The sequence below is a fragment of the Haliaeetus albicilla genome, chromosome 2 (genome assembly GCF_947461875.1).
Source record: "Haliaeetus albicilla chromosome 2, bHalAlb1.1, whole genome shotgun sequence".
Classification (NCBI taxonomy): Eukaryota; Metazoa; Chordata; class Aves; order Accipitriformes; family Accipitridae; genus Haliaeetus; species Haliaeetus albicilla.
Window position 1 is genome coordinate 21,084,558 of NC_091484.1, and position 23,036 is coordinate 21,107,593.

At 37.4% G+C, this 23,036-nt stretch overlaps 1 protein-coding gene across 3 annotated transcripts in view; it reads left to right on the forward strand.

Moving 5' to 3' along the window:
* SEPTIN7 (septin 7) overlaps window positions 1–17,155 on the forward strand; it is an 88,125-nt gene extending 70,970 nt beyond the window's left edge. For 2 of the 3 annotated variants that reach the window (XM_069809349.1, XM_069809354.1), the window contains 8 exons: window positions 1,396–1,488; window positions 2,714–2,810; window positions 4,937–4,988; window positions 5,910–6,035; window positions 10,542–10,562; window positions 13,288–13,423; window positions 15,453–15,592; window positions 16,130–17,155. In XM_069809349.1, coding sequence (XP_069665450.1) covers window positions 1,396–1,488; window positions 2,714–2,810; window positions 4,937–4,988; window positions 5,910–6,035; window positions 10,542–10,562; window positions 13,288–13,423; window positions 15,453–15,592; window positions 16,130–16,169 — 705 coding nt within the window. In that variant the 3' untranslated portion in view covers window positions 16,170–17,155. The remainder of the gene's footprint in view (window positions 1–1,395; window positions 1,489–2,713; window positions 2,811–4,936; window positions 4,989–5,909; window positions 6,036–10,541; window positions 10,563–13,287; window positions 13,424–15,452; window positions 15,593–16,129) is intronic. The other variant, XM_069809359.1, reaches the window with a different exon arrangement.
* Window positions 17,156–23,036: the final 5,881 nt, after the last annotated feature.

Here is a 23,036-nt window from a genome sequence, read left to right on the forward strand (position 1 = left end):
TGTTGTTCAGTCTTGTGCTTGGCAATGCATTTTAAAGATGGTGAGATAACTCTAACAATGATAGAACTGATATAATTTCTTTGTATTTGTAGAATAAATTTGGTGTTAATGTCTCCAAGTGGTTTATGTTTTATTTCAACTACATGATCAGAGTAGAACATTTAGGCTTTGCTGTATTATACGAGGAGGATAAGGAGGACCCGGAACAGGACAAGACAAGGCATGAAGTTTGTTTTATTGAACTGTGTCTAGTCCTAGTTTAGAAGAACACAGGTTCTGAAAAGAAGTCGGCCTTAAGTGATGTTGTGTGCAAAACTCTTGATTTAAGACTAAAAATTAAAGGACATTTTCTGCCTTGGAGAAACTTAAGCAAGATGCTAGACACCTGAAGTCTGTTTTGGTTGCATTTCCTGGGTTGTTTTTGATGTAAAGGGGGGAAAAATGGTAGAACACAGAATATTTCTTAATGTATAAGCAGCTTTATCAATGAGTTGATGTTAAATAGAGGAGACTTTCTCAAATCAAACTTTGAAAACAAGTCCTTGCATGAATTGGAAACTTATGTTCTTATAAGATTGCAAATCCATGAACCAGAAATATTCCCCAGGGCTCTTCAGAGTAGCTGTCAGCAAAATGGTTTAATATTTTTCCGTTCTACAATTCTGGAAAACTAATCAGCTTGTTTTTAAAAATACCCTACAGACAAATTGAGCACCAAAACAGTACAGTCTTGTTTTTGATGACGCTGTCAGTTATTCTTAAATTTTCATTAGTGCTTGCAAATATTTTTCAACACAACTAACTGCTGGAGTCAGTCCATCAGTTACAAGCTCTATTAAATTAGGCAGGTGATCCTGCTTCAAGCAACTGATGCTCAGGTGAGCTAGAAACAGGAAAGAATAGGAGTGTCAGCAGTAGCTATTGTGGGAACCGAAAGGGCTGAAGTATGCCTGCAGTTATCTATTCAAATCTTTTTTTTTTTTTTTTTTTTTTTTAAGGGACTCAATTGTGGGACTAGTCAGAGAATTTAAGCTGTATTGTGTTAGTTCTGCATGTGCAGGTAGAATTCCCATTAGTATAAATCTCTGTTTGCCACATTGTAGGAAACTGATGTTCATTTTTGCTGCCTTGTATTGATGGATAGTATTCTGTTAGCTGTAGGGCTCTGGCCCTGATCCTGTCTTCTCCAGGCTAAGGAGACACAGTCATGCTAATAATCCCTTGGGGTCACCTGATGGTGTTAAAACATGTGCAAGTTTTGTGATGTAACTTAGTCACCTTAACATGCAAGGATCTTACATACCAAACAAAAGGAGGGAGAATCAGATTGCAGCAAGAAATAGAGTTATTACAAATTATTAATTCCTCAAACAAATAACATATTTTTTGTTTTAGATAATGAAAGAAATCCAAGAACACAAAATTAAAATATATGAATTTCCAGAAACAGATGATGAGGAAGAAAATAAGATTGTTAAAAAGATAAAGGTAAATAATTTTCTTTTGGAAAAACTGCTTGGGGTGGGGGGGTAGAGAGTGAAAAGCTTTTTGTCATTAATGAAGAGCCCACCAAAATGTTTAGAAGATAAAAATTGGATGTAAAGCTCTTGTAAGAGTCACTGTTCCTCAGCAGAGGCAATGAATGACACTCTTAGACAGATAACTTAAGTCTTTTAATGGCTAAAATTCAGAATAAGAGCACTAGATCACATGTTCATTTAATAAACTCTGAAAAGATCACTTTCTCTTTATTCCCATCCCTATTTGACTTTTATCCACCTACCACATTTTGTTTGATTCTGGGCTTCGAAGGAGGCAAGGGTTGTCTTTTCAGATAGAGGCGTGCAGCGGCGCAGAGCGTGTGCGTTACAGTTAATAGTTGTCTGACTGGTTGATATACGGAAACCTTAATGGAGACGAACGACTAAGAAAATCAAAAGGACTGTTAGGCTGTTTGAAAGGCTTTTTCTTTGTTTACTTGTGGTTTTGGTTTGTTCTTTTATGTTGGAGTCCATCTTGTATACGTTTCTAGAGCCTTGCTTCTGTTTGTTCAGTAGCTTTAACAGCCTGTGAGAGCTTTTACATTTTTTTTGTTACTCTGGGAATCACTTAGGATAGATAAACACAAATAGTACAAATGGAAGATATTATGGGACTAAGCCTAAAGGAGAAGAGCAGAATAAAAGCAAGGACAAAAGTCCAAAATACTTAGCTTTGTACACTATTCCTTTCAGCTACTTGAAGCTGCTCTTGGCTTCTTTGTTGGTTGTTACACTGGAGGGATTTTTGGTTCAGCTGAAAACAAGAACTTGAAGTAGTTCTTTGCCAAACCTTTGAAAACTGGATACAAGTTCTAGTCCAAGTAACAGTCCTTGTAGCCAGTAGGAATATGAATTGATAAATAATTATTGTGCAATTGAGTAAATAGGAAATGGTTTGCCTGTTGCTTAGCTTACTAAGTAACAGTAATGTCTGTTTCTTAACTAGATTTACAGAATACAACAGTGTAAGGAATTTCAAAGACGTGTGTGTGTATATATGTGTCATTAAACTAGGCAGAGGTCAGTAAACATGACTATTCTCGCACTTTGGGTAAGCTGCATTGCAGTGTTATAGCATCAAACTAGCTTACGTCAAGTTTATACATGGGCATGCTTTCAGTATCTTTTGGCAGTAGAAACTTTTATTTTTAAAGTAATACTTTATCTTGTAGGACCGTTTACCTCTTGCTGTGGTAGGTAGTAATACGATCATTGAAGTCAATGGCAAGAGAGTTAGAGGAAGGCAGTACCCATGGGGTGTTGCAGAAGGTAAGGCTTTCTTGTGATTTTTTTATCTATTTAAAACTTATTAGACATTAGTCTGTTTTTGAAATGTTTGAAATGCTTAATTTGGTCTGGAAATTTATTGTATATACCATTTTGTTATTCTGACAGTCTTGGAACAAGGTAAAGGTTCAGCAACATGTAACTTTGCAAGCAGATTCCTGTTGAAGCCTCACTGAGGAATTGTAAAACCTGTAGTAACTTACTGTAGTTAATGATGAGGCTTAGATTACAACTATTTGCTAGCATTCTTATTTTAATTTTCTTCATATAGAAACTATGTATTTCTTAAATTCTTCTTTCTAGAGTATTCACATTATAAATGTTAATTTAATCAGCTTGACTAGCATAAATTCAATTTAAAAATTTAAAGTTTCTGGAAGAATTTGTGTTTTTTTCCAAAACATCTGAGTCCTAATTGCTGGGGTGTAGCAACTGGTAATGAATGGAATACTTTTGATGGTTCTTTTTTTTTTTTTTTTTTTAATTCTTTTAAAATTTGCTTTCTACTGTTATAAAGGCTTGAAGATAAGTGCATGTTCTTCTGGCAACCATTGCTTGTGCTTTAATGCTGTTCACTTATTTCAGATGGCACATGGCATGGCTTGCACCATGCTGTATAGTGAAACAATCACTAATATTAAACTCTTTTTTCCATGATCATTGGACTTTTTCCTTGTAGTATGTGTGTATTGAATAAAGAGAAGATTTTTTTTCCCTCACTATTTCTGCCTTCCAAGGGGAATGGACTATAAATTTGATGCAGTGTAAAATAGACAAAAAAAAACCCCAACCAACAAGCACTGTATGGACCAAAACTTTAAAGAGAAATGCTGTAGCACTTTGAAGTGTGTGTCTGGCAGGAAATGAGGTTTGGCAGAAAATAAGAACCAGCTGCACCAGAGAGGATCAAGCTTTATTTAAGGCTTTTGCATTAGCATTTGGAGATGTACAAAATGGTGTTGCTTTTCTTTATTTTAAAACAAACTCCATAAATGTTTCATGCTCATGTGATTGTACAACTTTTGGAAGGGAAGAACTAGCCTAACTAAAAGGAACCTCTTTAAGTGGCTTTGAGTCTGTCAAATAAGGACAGAACACTTGGACATGATGCTTTTTGGGGAGTATGACTTCATGTACTATCTGAGTGGAACTTACCAGTTTGTGTAAAACCATGGAACAAAATAATGCAGGAGGTGCAGATATACAAGATGAACACACAAAGAGGCTACATGCTTCATTTTTCTGTAGGATTCACTGAAATTACTTGAGTTATTTTAATTCCTTCATCCTGTTTTTCTTCCTCCTTCCCATGAAAATGTCCATCTCTGCTTCAGGGGCACATTGGAATCTGCCTTGTGCCTTTCTTTTTTGAGCACTAAGAGCTTTGTGTGTTGCCTTCTCTGTCTCATGCCAGAGAGTTCTGGGGTGTGCATTTTTCTCCAGTGTTGTTTCATTACCTATCAGGGAAATGCCACTCACAGCATCAGCCTCTTCTACAGTAATGGGATGATAGGCACAGTGGAATAGGTGGCATCTAATGACAGCTGCCAATGCTCTGTTTTGGTCCATAGGCAAGTGCATCAAATTAAATATACAACCTTCCTTTGCTTAGTTAATGAAGAACTCAATCCACATTAAAACTAAAATGAAGACTTTTGCAACTCGTTTGGTGGGGCAGGGAGAAGTAGATTGCATTAAGTCAGTCTTCTAAAGGTTTTGGATATAGCTGGATCCAGACTCTGATGTCTTTAGTGTCTGATCCTTAATTATATAACTGTGCTGGCAGGGCCTCCAAAGGATCATAAAGTTAGTTAAATTGGCAAAACTGTGTTTCTGTTGTGGTACCTTATTCTGCTGTACTGACTTGGAGTACAGTTTGCCAGTATGGCTTAGGGGAGCACAGGAACTTTGCTGGTAAGATATATTGATAGAGTTATATTGTTAATGCTTTCCTACTGCTAACACACATACTGTTTTGAGTAAGGAAAGACTGGAAGTAATCTGTTGTTGGAATGAACGTAGGAGATGGGTGACATCTAAAAGCCTTACCTCTGTGTGAGGCACATATTTTGATTGGTATCTCCACAAAAATTTACCTCTCTTTGCAGTTGAAAATGGTGAACACTGTGACTTCACAATTCTGAGGAACATGTTGATAAGGTAAGTAACTCACAGGTAACATTAAGTTTTCTAGTATGCCTGAGAGATTGGAAAGTCACATATTGGAGAAAAAAAGGATTTAAGCTAGTGAGTTCATATAAATCCCCATATTTTTCATTGTAAACAGTATCTTACACTTTATGATATCTTGTTTAACCACATATTTAGCAAGCAGTGGTGGTGGTGATGATTTTTTTAAATAGTTCTCTTTACTTTCTGATTACTTGTTCTCAAAAATTATGATAAACCATAGGAACCCGAGTTGTCTGCTAGTGCTGATGTGTACTTAGTTGTAGGCATTTTTTTAAAATTTTCAGCATTGCAGTTGTCTAAAGCAAGACTGCCTCTGCTTCGTTGTGTTAGGCGCTGAGTCCTACACTCACAGCAGTTCAGTAAGTGTCGTCTGCTGTAACGACTGTTAGTTTGATTATTAAGCTTTGTTTTTCTCTAGGCTGATGATGGAAGATTATTAAAGGAAGCTAATGTAAAGTTCAAGACCAAGATACAAACATTTAGCTTTTGCAGACTTAAAAGATAGAAACTAGGAAGTTTTGGCTCGTTGGTTGTTTCTTGCCTGACATGCTTTGGCACACCTACTACAGTAGTAATACACAGTTCTCATAGCTGTTCTCCAAAACTTGCAAGTTTAGCCACAGAATTCAAAGTTTCTAAAGATTGGTCCTGTAAGTTAATGTTTGGAATACTGCGAACTTGAGATAGTTCAGTGCAAAATAATCTGTTATTTCTGGGACTTTGCTGTCAAGACAGCTCTAATTTAAATGGAAGAATGACAACATTGTGGGGAATGGGACACTAATGGGGGGATATAATTTAAGTCAATCTGCAGTATGAACATGGACTGATTTTTCAGATAGTATTTTGTATTTGTGCACTAAGATGCTAAATTACACTTATTGACAGAACTCATATGCAGGACCTGAAGGATGTCACTAACAATGTACATTATGAGAACTACAGAAGCAGAAAACTGGCAGCTGTTACATACAATGGTGTTGACAACAACAAAAATAAAGGGCAGCTAACAAAGTAAGTTCTTGTTAAGGTTGTATTGCACTTTAATCTTTTTGCTCTGGTTTTTGGTTGATGGTTGGTTTTCTGTATGTGTGGTGGGATTTTTTGTTTGTTTTTTTTGGGGGGGGGGGGGTGGGGTGGCTTTGTATTTATTGTCCAATCAGTTGCCTCTTCACTGTTTTCTGGTCTGAAAACTGTATACCTCTTGTGTATTTATGATTTGTTTTTTCCTGTTTCACTGAGGTTTACACTAGTTTAACTGAACATGTTAAATAACTGGGTTTTAGTTAGATTCAGTTCTGAAGAGAATCCTTACATTTACTATTTCTGTTTGAGTTTTATTTCACTGGTACTTATTGCAAAGTTTTTGCGCATTAGTGTTTCTATTTTGGTTTATATACTACTTTTGGGATTATTGGTTCTTTTGGCATGAATGCTCAATATTCAGTGTCAGGGATGTTTTTGAGAAGAATGGGTTAATATTTGTTTAGAAACTGAAAATCCAGACCTGCTACTGTCATCTTTGAAATGCTGCCCTGGCTACTTCTATGGTTGCTTATCATGGCAGGGAAATTATTGCACCATCTTTATCTTTTGTGAGAGGAGAATTGCAATGCAGGGCTTTTTGGCTTTTGTTGCTGGTTTGGTTTTTTTGGTTGTTTTTTTTTTTTAACCCTAATATGTAGTTTTCATTATCTCTGACAGCAAGTTGTTTGTCAATCTGATGAAGTTATTGGAAGATTTAAAAGTAGGCTCTATTGTATTCTGCATTGTATAATGCTATTCTCAAATAGCTACGCTCTTAAATTTAAGTATTTTTCCTGCTCTGCATGTATCAATTGTATCAACAATAATTAGTGATTAAATAATTATCAATTAGTGATAGTCTTATTTCTTTTATTTGTACTATATTTAAATACAGATTTCCTCAACCAAAATATAGGGTACTATTCTGTTCAGCTAATGATATGCCAAATTACAGCTGTTCTTCCTGAAAAAGATCCCTGAAATTAGATGGAAATATCTGCTATTCCCATCCATATGACAGCTACAAAGCCATTTTTCACTAAAGGAGTGTCTATTCTACACTGTCTTAATGCTTTGAAAGTGGCTGTGAGGGAATGATTTAAGTGGACATGATTTTTTTCATCAAATGTGAGCCTACACGAGACTTCCCTGCTCAGCATTGACAAAAAATGTAACAGTATATGACAGTTATATCAACTCTTCAAAAGTGTACTTAAATTCAGGTAAAGTTTGTAGTGAGGTCAAGTCTTAAAAAGAATAGATTTCAAATACGTGTATCCATAACACAGTGGTTACTTCTTCTCACTGCCCTGTTTCCTGCCATCATATTATCCCTGAATCGCATCTCAAGGCTTCTGAATGCATATAGCAAGTGTGTTAGAAATACTTCTCAAGCTACACTTGTCCTCATACTACTACAGTGTTGATGGTAGGGAGAGGAGGAGTTTTAAGAACTAAAATTACTAAATGAGGTAGTCACAGTGAAAAAATTGCAGTGAAGGGGCATGGAAGGTAGTTTGCACATTTGAGAACAAAGTGGTGCAGGTGGGCACATGAGAGCAGAAAATGTGCTTGAGCGCAAGAACTTGAGCCATCTTTCTTTTTGCTGAGGTGATGGTGTACTAACAGTAGTGCAGAACAGAAAATTCTGCATTTCCTCCAGGACTTCTAACTTGCTATTTCTGTACTTTTTACTGTACTATTATTTGCTATTACTGTACTGAAAAGTGAAACTTTTCATTGTAATTTTGGATATCGGAGGAAGTTGTATAGATTTTATTTTTTGTGTTAACGCTATTTTTTAATACCTTTCCAAATCTGAGCATGTTTTCCTTAGATTTTGAAAAATCTTAATTTTAGTGATAATACTTCCACCATTTTGTTTTGTGCCTGCTTAGATTTCTGTTAGTCTGCAGCTACAAACTTAGTCTGTTACTTAGTCCAAGTAAGGACTGGTTATTCTGCATTCTTAAAAAGAATAATGCAGTGATTTTTTTTAAAACATTATTTTTTATTCCCATATTGCAAACATAACAAGATGTACTTTTGTATAAATGCATCTACCAGAAGGTTTCAAACCTCTTTTTGTGTCCTTCATTCTCCCCCTTGCCCCAGTCAGTTGCTGATAGCGTTGCTGAGATTTCCTTTTTAGCTAGAATTTACACTAAGAGGGTCTGGAATTACTCTGCTTTCTGAAACATGCTTACTTTTGCATCTCCTGCCATCTCAGATCACTGTGCTGTCCCACCTGAATACTTCTAGGTAAACATGCCTTTTGGAACAATTTTTTCCATAAGAAATCTGTTGCTCAGAACACTGCAGTACTGCAGCTTGGAGGTGAATAAATACAACTGGCACTCTTAGCTATCAGGTTTTCTTTTTTTCAAGAGAAAAAAAAATTATTGCAGTTTGTGTGATTCAGCCATGGCGAGAGATGAAAGATGGCAAAATGTATTGCAACCTTGTAAGAAATACTTTGAACGTTTCCTTAGAGTTTGTTCCTCCATACATAGGATGACTTAGTAAGTAAATAAATAAAATTTTTGAATGCATGTACTGGTTATGAAACAGCTGATGCTATTCTTGTCTTGTTACCTTATCCATATGTTGAGTTGCAGCATTTTTTTTAAGCTTTAACATGCTTTTTTGGCTGCGATGTGTTTTCATAGTTTTGAATCTAGCTTAGTTGAAGCAGCATAGAAGGAATTTTCCTAATAACCATGTGTCTTCCTGGAAATTAATTGAAAGAGGGAAGAACAGTATTAACAGTTTATCTGTGCATCCCCTTAGGAATTTTATGCTTGCCTGCTTACCTTTTGTAAGAAGTGTCTGTGTCTCAAAATGGAGCGACATTTGACTTTGTCCTTTGGAAGTCTAATTCTTTCACAGGAGACAAATCCTCTATCTCTGTATGAGAATGGAGACGTGCTCTGATGCTGTCTGGTAGTATTACAAGCGTACTGTTAAACACAAATACAATTTCTGACTCTGGAAACTCCTAAGCTGCTGTTCTTTTGTAAGCTGGGAGAGTAGACTTAAGAGGAGATGTACATGCAGTGGTTCTTACACTTTTCCAAAAGTATCTCCTACTGGCAGCTATGGAGACTGGACTGACCTTTTGTACCTTTAAAACAGCTATATTTTTATGATCTTAGCAGGTCTTTGTCATGCAACTTGTTAACATATTTCTTTGAACAAGAATCCAAATGTGAAAACAAATAGAAGTATGTGCTACAAGTTTTAATAATGCTTTGCAGATGAATTGAAGCAGTTTCTTCTATCTAGTTGATAATTTTCTTTCTGATTTGTCTCCTTTGATTCAGTGAAACTCTAACTGACTGTTCTACAAGTAACTTGTTGACCTAAGAGCAATCCAAAGCATGTATTTTCCATGATTATGTAGCTTTTTGGTATTTTAGTTTTAGTGTCTGATTTCTTCAAATTTTCAACATCATCCCAACCATTAAAAAAAATAAAATAAAACATCAAGGGTAATCTGCACATGTATGGATAACTTGTCTCTTCAAACTATGTGGTAATTGTAATTTCAGACGTGTACTATGTGACGTGAGAAAAATGGCATTTGCTCTGAAATTTAAAATATCTAATTTGAGAAATCTTTGCTGTATGAAGCTGCTATCTTCAGCGAGTTTAAAAGTAAAACCTTATTTTATTGAAAGCCGTATTGTACACTGCAAAGATAAGCCTTACCCATCTACTGATCTGTTCAATAACCTGTCACACAGGGTAACAAAATACACAATGCATAGGTCCTTTTAACTGCCTAGCTTACACTACTTCAACATTCTTAGCAAATTCTGTGAAACGGTTCTAATATTAAGCCCATTTTACTGTATGGTGAGACTTAATACCAGAATCTTCTTTGCCGTCTCCCCCCCCCCCCCCCCAGTATTAATGAAGTGCTAACACAAGGCATGCTGGGGTTAAGCATCATGCTTTGGGGAGGTGACCCTGCAGCCCAGCCTTCTTCAGAGCTGAGCTGAGCTCAGGTGCCCGTGAGACCTCTGCTGGCCTTTGAAGTCACGTGCTCCTTTTGTAGCACAAGAGCATTTGGGGTTTTTTTAATACAATGTGCTTTACTAGGTGACAATTCTTAAATGAACGGATAAGCCTCCATATGGCATCGGTTTCCAAAAACTTGTTTAGAGCAAGTGGTTGTTCGTGTCACTAAAAATATTTAAAATTGCTTTAAAAGAATGCGTATTCTAGGGAAGCTATTCCTGAAAGTATCTGCACATCAAACCTGCATTAATATTTACATGGTGTAGTGATTTACTAACTGAATTTGAAATAAATATAACAAGCTTTAACTAACAGTCTTTCCTTTTACTGTGAAAAATTTGCTTTTGGGGGAGCACAAAATTAGCTTTAGGAATCTATTAATAATGAATTTACTTTTTTAATTATTACATTTTGGTTTTGTGGTTTTATTTAAGCATGCTAAGCTAAGCCTCTGTATTTTTTGTTTTTTAGATTTGACACAGTTGAAGGCATGTAAGTGGTCATTTAAATTTTTCCAAAAAACTTAAAGACAAAAATTTTATAAACACAAAAAGGGTTTCACTGTTTAATGTTTCAAATTTAAAACAGTTGTTATCCTGCTCTTGGCACTGTTTTGTTTTGGTTTTTTTTTTTCCCCTAGCAGGTTTGGTTTTTGTTCTAAAGCTGTGCTAATCTAAACTTTAGGAATTTATAAATACTTTCAGTGACAAATATCTCTGTAAAAACGCATCTTCTTTAGAAACTTTTTGGCTAAGCCTCAAGACAAATTTGGTTAAATTTCAACAATGAGTAGAAGTGCATAAATTATGAAATTCCCCCAGTTTCTCTCCGTAGCTCCATCATCTTTACATAGATGCTTATAAAGAATTAGTGGAATTTTCATCCTTATCTGTAAATTTACAACTCTTCATTGGATTGGGGAATTAGTTACTTTAATCTTTTCTGACCATGGTTTTATCTTATTAGTGGCTCGCAGAGGTTCCACTTTGTGCATATCTAGAGTAATTTTTAATTTTTGCAGATTAATTTAGAGGACTGTTTTAACATACATCCTGTTAAATTAGTTAAATGTTTTACATCTTTGTTTAGTGGTTTGGTTTTTTCCTTCAGCTCTTTTTTTTTATTCAAGTCCCTTGTATAGTTTTATCCTGAAACATAGGATAATGTGCTTTTACCCACATCACGTATTTAAGACCTAACAAAACCAGTTGTAACCTATGTTGTAAAGCTCTCAGCTGTAAATGCTCACTTGTTAGTTTATCAGATTTTCTGTGCAGATTGATTTTTACCACTTTCTCAAATACAGCTCGCATGACATCCCCATTAGATTATTAGGTTGTCAGTAGATGGGATGGTTCTGCTCCCCTTTTGAGTCTGTAGAAACTACAGCAATGATTCCTCAGTATTCAGATCTACTTCCTAGGTTAATTTTTGAAGAGCAGATACATTTGAGAACTTTACACTTCTAAAAAGTAACAACAAGAAAATAGTCTCGTTTTCACAGCTGGTTAGCTTCCACAAGTACTGCTACTCACCTCTTCTTTCATTTTCTAATTTTTGTGTATTATTGTACTTTACCTGTGTTTAACCTTTTTTTTTTCCTTTGACAAAAGTTGCTAGCAGTCAGCCTTTTGAAGGGCTAAAGTAGACATTAGGCTGAGGCTCAGTTTCAGTATATTATACAGCATTTTACTCACCACTCCAAGCTTTGCAACTGTTAGTTCGGATTAATTTTTTTTTTAATAGAAATGCCATTTTCTTCCTCCTTGCCCCCCCCAGTTGTCACCCTTAAAATACTGGTATTTGAGGGAAAAGTTCATATGGCCTTGACTTCATGTGACATTGATTACTTTCAGTGTATGGTTAGTTGGTAAAAATGGGCAAGCAGGAAGGATAAAATGAGCCATTAATAGTCAAACCAGATCTTAACTATGATATATAACCTCCATTCCTTTAAGAATCAATGGCAAATTCTGAATCAAAATAGACGTTGCTAATTATGTTTCAGTCATCACTGAAAGTTAGTCAATTCTTTTCTCCTTTTAGAATGCTTTTCCTGCATGTTTTGAATCAGAACAGGAGTTTTTTTGTTTGTTTGGGTTTTTTTGGTTATTTTGTTTGTGGCTGCTTTGTTCGTTTTTTAAGAAATTAAAAATATTTTTGATAGGGCTTAGGCTTGCCACCTCTGTTTTACAATTTACTGGTCTGAGTGACTTTTGCATACATTACAGTAGATACCTGTTGCTGGTTGATTGTAACAGTTCCAAATATATTCAGTTCTTCATTTTTACCAACACAATAGTTAAAACTTTGTCATTTAAGCCGTACATACTCAAAACTTAAAAAAGAGGCCAGTGATTCGTTTTGATTGCTCTTTATTGAACAGCAGAAAAGTCTCACAAGACTCTTAAGTAGCAATCATCACTAGATCAAAATCATCCTGATTTATTGGATATTTAATATGAAACTTGCTATTTAAAACTTGTATCACCATAACATTGATAGCAGGCTTATACAGCTTTAAAGATTCAATAGAATCCAGGAAAGTAGTTACCATGAAGTGTATAGAAAAATTAAAAATAATGTACATTATTTTTATACATCAAGTTTATTAATAGCTTTCTAAATGGAAATATTCGAACTAACACTTTCATGAAATCCTGATGTTTAGTTGCCCAAACCTTTTTTTGCAAAGTTGCTATATCTTCAAAAGTATCACCACAGCGTTCAACACAGTTGTAATGTTAACTTACTCTTGGGCTCACTTTGAACAGTGAATATTTAGAGAGGAAATGGGGCTTTTGTCTGCAGTGCTCTTAAAACTTTTATTATGTCCATTAATTTTTTTATATATTTGAACGGGAAAGAAAAAGATGCCTGAAGATCACTTGGAAGATGCTAATTTTTTTTGTTTTAACTTTGGTTTCCTCTCTTCCCATGACCAGGTTCTACTAAAGATAGAAAGTCAAGAATTTCTGTTAACCTAAATGTAATTCAGTTGTGGGGGAGGAAAAGATATTGTATGAAATGTCTTTTTGAAGAAAGCTTAACTAAACAGTTAATAATGCAAATTGAATTTAAGCTAGCAGTGCATACAGCAATGTTATTTATCTTATAATGCTTCAGCATTTTTATCTTGTTTTTTACAGATACCCTAATGTAACAGACAGGAAAAAAAGTTCTTATTAGCTAACTTCTTCTTCTGGATTTATGGCAGGAGCCCGTTGGCACAGATGGAGGAGGAAAGGAGGGAGCACGTAGCCAAAATGAAAAAAATGGAAATGGAAATGGAACAGGTGTTTGAGATGAAAGTCAAAGAAAAAGTTCAGAAACTGAAGGACTCTGAAGCTGAGGTACTCAAAATGTCTTAAACCTTAATATGCTTGAGGCAGAACAAGTGTAGGGAAGGCTCTTTTTGCCAAGACTTTGCAACATAACCTCTGTCTAGGAATTGATTCCATAGTTAGATTTTATGTTCAAAGACAACTCAGTTATTCTTTCTCAACTTGTTGTCTTTGCTGAAATGGTATAAGCCCAAACTTAGTTTTAATGTTCACACGCATTCTCTTTTTATTTTCACAGTATGTTAAAATACTCCTTAACTTTCTTTCTCACCTTCTTTTTCTCCCTGTTCTTTGGAATATTTTATACCTGTTTTCTTCCATGTGCTTTAAAAAGTTCTTGAGATTTTCATGGTTTATATAAGCTAATGTAGTAATGGCAACTTGTGTTGCATATTTAAAGAAGCGGTTCAGGAACTTGATATGATGTCTATAAGAAATCATCTAAATGAAAATTACTAGACTAAGGAAGAGGCAAGGATATGTTGTTGTCAGTGTTTTGGTGTCATTTGAACATACATAAATTTTAAGGTTGTTTAATTTCTGTCACCTCCAGGTGAAGTCCTTCCAGTGAAACTGTTTTTTATGGGCTTCAAGCAGCTCTTGAAGTGATCTTTTTAAGAGACTACTAAAAATTATGTTTAAGTAGAAAATTAATTTTAAGTTTTGAGAAGGCAGCTTCTCACAAGAAGCCTAATAGAGAAGTTCAAAACTGTCAAAGTTCCTAAAGAAAGTTTGGCTCCAAATTTGAGGGAAACTGTGAGGAACCCTGGAAGGGTAGTTTAAATACTTGGCAGCCTAGGCATTGTCAGGAGCCAAGGCATACTGGATCAGAGGAAAAAATACATCAATCTAGATTCTCTCCCCGCACCCCCCCCCCCCCCCCCCCCCCGCCCTTGGAGAAGCGAATGGATAAAGAGATAAATGCTAGGATACACCAGTCAGCAATTTGAGGATTGCAAAGCTAGATGTTTTATCTGGATCACAGTGTTTAATTAGTCACTGGATTTATCCTTCCTCAATTTCTGTCTCAAATCTTTTTGAACCCATTTACACTTCTGGCCTCCACACTTTCCTTGTTATAGGAAAAACAAAGAAAAGCCTGTCTTACTGCTTTTCATGTATTACCTCATGACTTCTGAGCGAGTGCATCCTGTGATACCAGTTTTTAAATGTTCGTGCAATTCATTCCTTTTTTTCTTTTTTTCTGCACAATTCATGACTTCGTAAACTTCTGTTGCATTTTTCTAAATGTAGAAAAGTAGGCAATAGACAGTGCCTGAGTATAAAGCATTTTAAAAATCTGTAACAGGAAATACATTTTGTACGGTTTGTGTAAGACAGACTTGCAAGAGATTAAGGAAAGAGGGAGTTCTATTTAACTCAATTAAAAAACATGTTACACCAAACAAAAGGAATCGCTCTTCCTGACAGTGTCTCCATTCTCAAAACACATTTGATTGTCAGTCTGTCCCATCAACTTGCAGGAGAGACTTCTTATACTGTTCTGGCAGTGTAGGCAATTCACTTCAATAATACTAATTCATTTAATTAGTGAATAAATTAATCCACATAATGTTTTCCCAAATAGATCCTTAATATACTTAATACTATAGGATGAAATAAACGCTTGGGTTTTTTTCCCTACACACAGTCAAAGATGCTGCTAATTTATGCATTACTGATACTCAAATGCTCTGCAGTTTGCTTCTTAACATTTGCATCAAATATCAAATGTTCTTGAATTTCCTTTTGTTTGCCACATGTGTAGCTGCTTACAATCCCTATGTGTAACTCAGGCAGCATTTGGGGTGTTTTCTGTTAACTCTAAAATGAGGCTATGGGATTAATACCCTTTTTGTTTTCATTATTGGCAATACCTATAACCTTTTGAGTTTTTGGCCTAAAAGTTACTTTCTCTGAAGAGAAAATATACTACTATATTTTCTTGCATTGGTATAATTGCTGATGTTTGTTACTACAGCTCCAAAAGTTGCTGTGTTTTCTGTGCTTACTGACTCTGCTCAATAACGTTCTATAGCTTCAGCGACGCCACGAACAGATGAAAAAGAATTTGGAAGCACAACACAAAGAATTAGAGGAAAAGCGTCGCCAGTTTGAAGACGAGAAAGCAAACTGGGAAGCTCAACAGCGTATTTTGGAACAACAGAATTCTTCCAGGTAAATTGGAGTCTTGTCCTGCAGTTCACAGTAAATGTTCCATAGCTTTCTGCTAAAAGGCAATTTCTGTGGTAACAATGGTCAGTGGTGGTGGACCACTATGGAAGTATCACTTAAAAGCCAAGAAAAATCTTGAACTACTTTTAATTACAAATGAGCATATGTCAGAAATATTGGAAAGATTATTAGCTTCTAAAGCAGAATTTAATCTCCATACATAATTAGATCTATCTAAAAAAAATTGTGTTTGTATTTGAAAGCTAGATTGCATCAGACTTCTGAGGATGAAGAGTTAAAGCTTTGAGAATGAAAGTGTTTAATTCTCCTAGTCCTTGGAAGGGGAAATCTAGTGATAAATGCATTGCTTGACTTCATGTAGTATAAATACTGTGTACATAATGAGTTTCATACATTGTATTTCAACCAGTAAAGCTTTATAAAATGCATATTTTAGAAGATGTACATTAGTAACTTCTTTCTTTTAAATCAGAACATGTATGCATTATTTAACAAACTTTTTTTAATGTATCGTTTTAGAACCTTGGAAAAGAATAAGAAGAAAGGGAAGATATTTTAAAGGCATCATTTTGACCACCAGTTATGTATTAGTTGCCAATATGCCAGCCTGGACATCAGTGTTTGTTGGGTCCGTTTGACCAATTTTGCACCAGTTGTATCCATAGTAATGGATTTAACAGCATGACAAATTTTTGTTAATTTTGATGGAGAATGAGATGCCTTGAATTGTCTAGGGTGTTGTGTACTTGGAAAAATAACAGCTCTAAGTACCTTTTGTTTTCCTTTCCTGTTTTTTTAAAACATGTCATTTTAATGCAAAAGAAAACATTTTACTGTTGTACAATCATGTTCTGGTGGTTTGATGGTTTACAGGATATTAAAAAATGCAAGGACTCTAGACGGTTTTTGGTGAGGATAAATTGCCATAATATGATGCAAACAATGCTTCTCTATTATTATAATACAAGAATTCCATTCAGTGCAGCATATACAATAATGTAATTTAGTCTAACACAGTTGACCCTATTTTTGACACTTCCATTGTTTAAAAGTACACATGGAAAAACAAAAGTTGTAGGCTTACAGTGCACCTAAGCTTTTTATAACAACCCTTTTATGTTTTGGATTCTTTGAATATATGCTATTCTCATTTAGTAACTTCTTTAGCCAGAAGGATCTCATTACTGCTTCATTTTTTGTAATAACATTTAATTTAGATATTTTTCCATATATTGGCCCTCCTAAATAGAATATAGCTTCTTTCATATGGTAGGAACCAGTGAGTAAAACTTTCCTTTAACTCCCTTTTTACATTTTATGGTAAGTAGCAGGAAAACGCATTTATAGGTCATTTCTAGACAAAATTGTGGCGTTAACTACCAACCTGTTTCTACCTGTGTGCAGTCTTTCTTTATTTTACTAGAAATGGGAATATGGCCTCAAGAAAAACATCACCATTTCGCATTTAGCTGTATTCATATACTGCATTTCTGTATTTTTGTTTGTATTGTAAAAAGTCACATAATAAACAATGTTGTGATGTAACATGCTGCTGTGTCAGAAATTTTAAAGTATTCCTCTGGTAAACGTTTGAATGTTCTCTCTTCCATCTGGACTTGATTGACCCATGTCTTTGATTTGTCTGAGGAATTAGTTTAAAGTATAGAAAGTGCCTATGCATTTTGGAATTGGTAGACAATCCGGTTTCCGTGGGGGTGCTCGGTATTGGCAGAAGGAAGGTCTGCCTTGCCCAGAAGAGGGCACCAAGTGCCCGCAAAGGCTGTGCTGTGTCTTGCTGGCTCCGGTTTTGGTAGTCACTTTGGCCTTCTTGCCAAGGTTTTTTGTGTATCTGTGGAGGTGGTTGTGTAATAACACGTTTGCAGCCTCGTCAGGTGCTTCTGTTAGGCTCGTTGGCAAGGGTGAGGTTTTTTGTTTTGTCATCGGTTTTAGTTAATTGTGTTAGTTCTAGTAAATGTAATCACCAGGAACTTGATATTTAAAATACAGCCTGTAAGTTGTTGAAAAATTGATGGGGACTTTTTATGTATGTCTTTGCTGTGAAACAATGAAAAATGTCGCATTTTTTGTAGATGTCCCATGTATTATGCCTGCTATCGCTCCTGATTCCATTCATTTTTCTTTTATGTGAATTATGCTTATCAGAAGTATCATTTGTTTAGCTAGCTTCCCAAAGAAATTAAGACATTTTCAGTAGTCTGTATAAAGGCCTCCTTATAACTCATTTCAAATATACTGCCTATCTCTTTTCAGAGAAGACACTGATTAATGGTAAGTGGACATAGCTTTCCCTTTCAGGTAAACAGAATTGCAAAATCTGATCTTTTAATACATCACAGAGGATGTACACTGCCTGCATCTGCCCCTCACCCCATCAGGTTTCAGTTTAATTCAATAAATTGAATAATGAGAAGAACAGGCAAGAGTTACCGTCTAGGACAGAAGCTGCAGATTCTGAATTGCTTTTAGGACTCATCAAAACTCAGGATATACAGTCTGTGGAAATGCTAGTGCTTTAGCGTTCCCATTTGCTCTGAAACAGAGATTTCATTTATCAGGAAACTTGTTTTAATCATGCTTGTCGTCTTTCTCCCCATTCTTATTCTCTATCCTTCCACACACTTATTCAGGATAATCAGAAACTAGTGTAAGCTCTTGTTAGATCTTCTGTATGAGGGCACACAGATATTCTATAACATAGGATTTGTATTTGAGTGAAAATTTAGAGCATAGAGAAATCAAGTGTTCTAAGCTCTCTTCTGACATGGAGCATTGTCCTTTTGGGAAGACTTTCGTTACCTCTTGTTTCTTAAGTGCTTTGGCTTTTTATGATAAGTTTGGGCTGCACCAGAAGAGTATGAGTTTGCCAAAAGTTAGAATTCTTTCAGACTTTCTGCACTCTCTAGTTGTGGGAGCTTTTTTAATTAAAAAAAAAAAAAATTAAATTGAGAATAGGAGGCGTGAACCTGTGCAGCTTGCCATATAGTACCTGTGTAGACAATAAAAAAATTTGTAAGCTAAGGAGGTACTATGATAGAACCCAGGATTTTTTTTCTTCCACTTGAAAAAATCATAATTTCAGTGTGTTATTTCTGTGAAGTCAAAACTCATTTTACTTGCTGATAGATGGGTACTTAAATTTCCCTGTATTTGTGTCACAACTCAAAGAACGTGCAGCAGAGGTTTTGTGGTGTGTATGCTAGTTGATCAGAAACCTGTTGCATCCAGATGGCACTGGACAGTACTAGACTTGTCCCATTTCCCTTATGGTGTGCTGTGAAACATCACTTGCTCTACTGAGGCACAAAATAAGAGGTATTAAAGAGCAGTTCTGTCCATCTGCTGCATGTTTCTGTAACAGTAGTTGTTAGAATTAATATAGCCTAGTCTTCAGGCAGTCATGAGGCTGGAAATTTTGCTACTCTGTTTTAGAATGAAGGATCTCAATTCAGCGTAGGGTGCGTTCTGTTAAAGAGGTAGTGAGGAAGGGAAAACAATCCTGGTCCTGTCAAAGATGGCACTGCAAACAGTCCTGTGGAATACGCAACCATACTAGCCCATACATTTATAGGGGGTGTGGGTATATTTATTTTTATAGAGAGATAGATATGAAAATGCATCTCTTTATATAAAAAGAAAAAGTGAATAAAGGCTGCAAACTTTGGAGTTGTTTATCTGACTGACCACAGTTCAGGTTTCAGCGTCCTAAGTATCTGGATGCTAATATTGCTGCTTCTGGCATGAAATACAAAGTGCCAAGGTTTGATGGAGTGGTGTCGTAGTTCTTTTGGTTTTCACTGCGGTCTTCCCATTCAGTAGTCGGTGACAAGCTGATGCCCTTTCTGACTCCTCGAAAGGCCACGTGTTGGACCTCTTGAGTTCAGGTGACCTTGTCTCACCACAGTACTTGTGGTCTGGCTGCTCAAGCAATACCAAAACCATTCCTCAATTTGGCACCCCAGGGAGTGAGGCAAACTACATTTCCCTGTCATAATTCCCAGAGTAAGTGTAAAGAAGGGATTCTTAATTGTTGGAGGATTGGTTTTGTCTTCATTGATTCAAGAAACCCCTCAATCTCATTTAAATAAATGGCTTAAAATGTTAATGCTTTTAAAGGTCTCAATACAAATTAATACAGAAGTCAGGAACTGGGCTGGATTACCAGTTCATGCTTTGGAAATAAGCAGAAAGTGTAGCTGAACTTGTGGACCAAACCAGTATATTAAGGGTTCGCCTTCCTATCTGTCTGGTGTTGTCAAGCTTCGTTTGACTTTGGGTAGTGAGGGCAGGCTGGTTTAGGTGCCATGGGTAAGGATATGCTTTTCCCTGAGGGTTAGCTGCTGAGGTTGTTTTTGCATACAGTTCTTGGGTTTCCTGCCAGCTTAACCTTAATGTTTACAAGCCTCTCTTAATGCAGTTTACATTTCTCCACTGCCAGCATCTCCGTTACCTGACCTTACGCTGTTCAAGGCTCAGCAAAGGCAATTATTCCTTTCTCTACAACCCATGCCCGCCTCATCCCATGTTCTGTCGAGTATCCTGTCGGGTGGCTGGTGGGTTTGGTGGCCAGCCATTGCAATAGGCTGCCCCGACACCAGGATGTGCTGTGTCGTGCTTCCTGAAATGAGCTGCCTGTACTAATGCTGTCAGGAATGGAGCGCTTCTGAAGCTATGCACCTGTGTTGTGGTTTTGCCCACCCCGCCTTCCTGTTGCCACATGGTTATGGTTACTTCTCCCAGGAACTACTCAGCTGTTGCTTTTGGCAGCTTCCTTTGCTTCCAACTAGTCACAAGTGTTCATCTTTAGAAATGTGCACTATATCCTGGTAAAAATGGCAGAGGTCTTCTTCAGTGGGCATGAATGGGATTCCTCCCCTGCACCTGGATCTAACCACCTGCTGATGCTGGGGCAAAGCACTGTTCCCATCATCTGGGTTTGTTGATACAGGTTGTTGGCCATCTTTGGCTAGGGACAGCAGTGAGGGAACAGAGTAAACAGAAGGTCTTTCCCTTCCTATGGTCAGCAGGATATACAGCCGTGAGACCGGAGAGTTTGATGCATTCATCAGGTACCCATAGCTGCCTGGGGCATCCCTGTGTGAGCAGGAGGGGATGCAGGAGGTCACCCGTGACTATGTCCCACCTCTGCAAGTGGGCTGGGATGCCAGGCAGTGCTGCTGCAGAGGCTGCAGGTGTGATTAATCCCTGTGTGCTGCACCCTGTTTTCTTCTAATGAGCTTTTAAAAGTGGATGATGGAGGGAACAGATTTTCGAGCAATATCATGAGAAGAAACTGCTGACCTACATAGGAAAAACAGGTAGAAATCTTCGTCCATTTCCCTTATGATTGGGAAGGCAGCTCTGGTTCTCTTTCTGTAATATATCACCTCTGCACTGTGATCCAGAGACGTCTCTGAGGCAGCCAAGATGTTTGCTTTGTGCAGCCAGAGCAATTTTTTAATGAAGGTGATCATCTTTCAGCTTGCCCTGGGATAGCTAGACCATATAAGTCAAGATAAAACTGTGGGTTTGCTTTATTAAGGGAATATTATTCCTCTGACTTCTCTGCCCTCCCCCCCTTAGTCTGGTAGCAATAATCTTCATGGAAGCCAATGAAAGAAAATGGAAAAAGCAGTCATGTTGCAGGGACCAAGGCAAATTTTTGTAGTTTATCAAGATTACTGACAAGCAAGAGGAATCCCTTTTCTGCTCTCAAGAGCTTCTCATTTAGATACCTTGAGAATAATTTGCTCCTCTTCTTTGGGAGCTGCTGAATCCCTTCTCCCCAGACTTGACTCATCCATATGGTTCTCACAAGGCTAGTGCAATGGTGAAGTTTTGAAATCTTTGATTTGAACTTCACTTATGCCTGAGGAGAGGTTGTTAAAATTCAGAAACAATATGATATTGCCATCTTCTTGCCAGCAAAAGCTGCCCTGGTCTGTGGGCTTTAGCAAAGATTAACTGGAGCAGTGTGAGAACACCAGCGCACCACTGGTTCCTCGCTAAGAGGAAAGCTTTACTTCGTATGTGCCGAGTCTGAGAACTGTGCTGACAGCATTCAGGCTTCCACCTGGCTGGTAGAGGCCTCTGAGAACTTGGGGAAACTCACCTAAACTGTAGTTTTCTTCACTTTTCCATCTGAAAAAGAAATTCTGGTCTCCCTGCAGAAGAAAAAAATATCTTTCTTCCGGGGGCTGGAGGCAGGGTCATGAGTCTTAGCAAAATGGAAGAAAGGGGTTTGGCCAGCTGCTGTGGCTAAGTGTCCTGCCACCTGGTACAGCGTGAGCTCCTCGCTTTCCCTCTCTGCTGCTGCTTTGGTGGTTTTAGACCCCTGCATGGAGCTGATTCAAATCCCAGAAAACTAACCAGGAAAAGAAGTAAGTAGCAGTGTCATTTCGTCCTGTCTGGAGACCTTACAGAAACTAGGTTCAGACTTTGCATCTCCACTCCTGTGCACCAAACCCTGGTGGGGTTTCTCCCCATCCATCCACGGATGGATGTAGCATAGTCACCATGTGCTTGTCCCCTCCCTGCCATGGCACTGCTCTGGCTGCTCAGCCCTGTCCCCAGCTCTGTCCTGCCATCCCCTGCCCAGCATCAGCACCACATCTGCAGCTGGGGCTCTCTTCCAGATGGTTGTAATTAATAGATCCTTCCCCAGAGGCATTTCACTGGGAGGGAATAGCAATCCAGTGCTGGTGCTTCATCAGCTCTGCCTGCAGAGCAACCCGGGCTGGTTTTACTTCATTTCTCTCTGACTGCCAAGCCATGGTATCACAGAAACATGGGCCTTTTTATTTAACCCTGTACAAAGAATGTACACTCTAATTTTCAAGACTATGACCTAAATCTTTGAATTGCAAATAAGGGCAGCAGTTCAACACCTGTTCCTAGTCTGTTTAGGTTATGCACTTTTTACAGTGCTTTAAAAAGAATTTTAAAAGCCCCTTCTCTCTTGAATTTGCTTTTGGGTGCCCAGGGTTTGGCCACACATGATCCTCATCATCCCTGAAGATTTGTACCTTCTACTAAGAGGCACCCGGGAAGAAGTGGTAGCTGAGTGCCTACCTGGGCTCCTCTGAAGGCTTTGCAGGTGATGTTTGCTTGTTGTGGTAGCCCACCTGATTTGCAAACCTGGTTACAGAGAAGAAACTGCAGAAAAGGGAGTGTTTTGTGGTCTACTGTGTTTGCCAGCAGTACGGTGGAAGAGAAGTTGCTGACAGATGAGTTATACAAGCGCAGAAAACCAGCTTTTAGTCCCTGGAACATGCAGTATTCTGCCCCCCTACGCCCTGACTCCAACCAGGCTTATCAGGCTGCAAAACAGTTCCAACCCCAGAAATGACCCGAACCCCGGGGAAACTAATGTCTGCCTGTATTTAAGCAGCAGGTGGCAACATCCGCT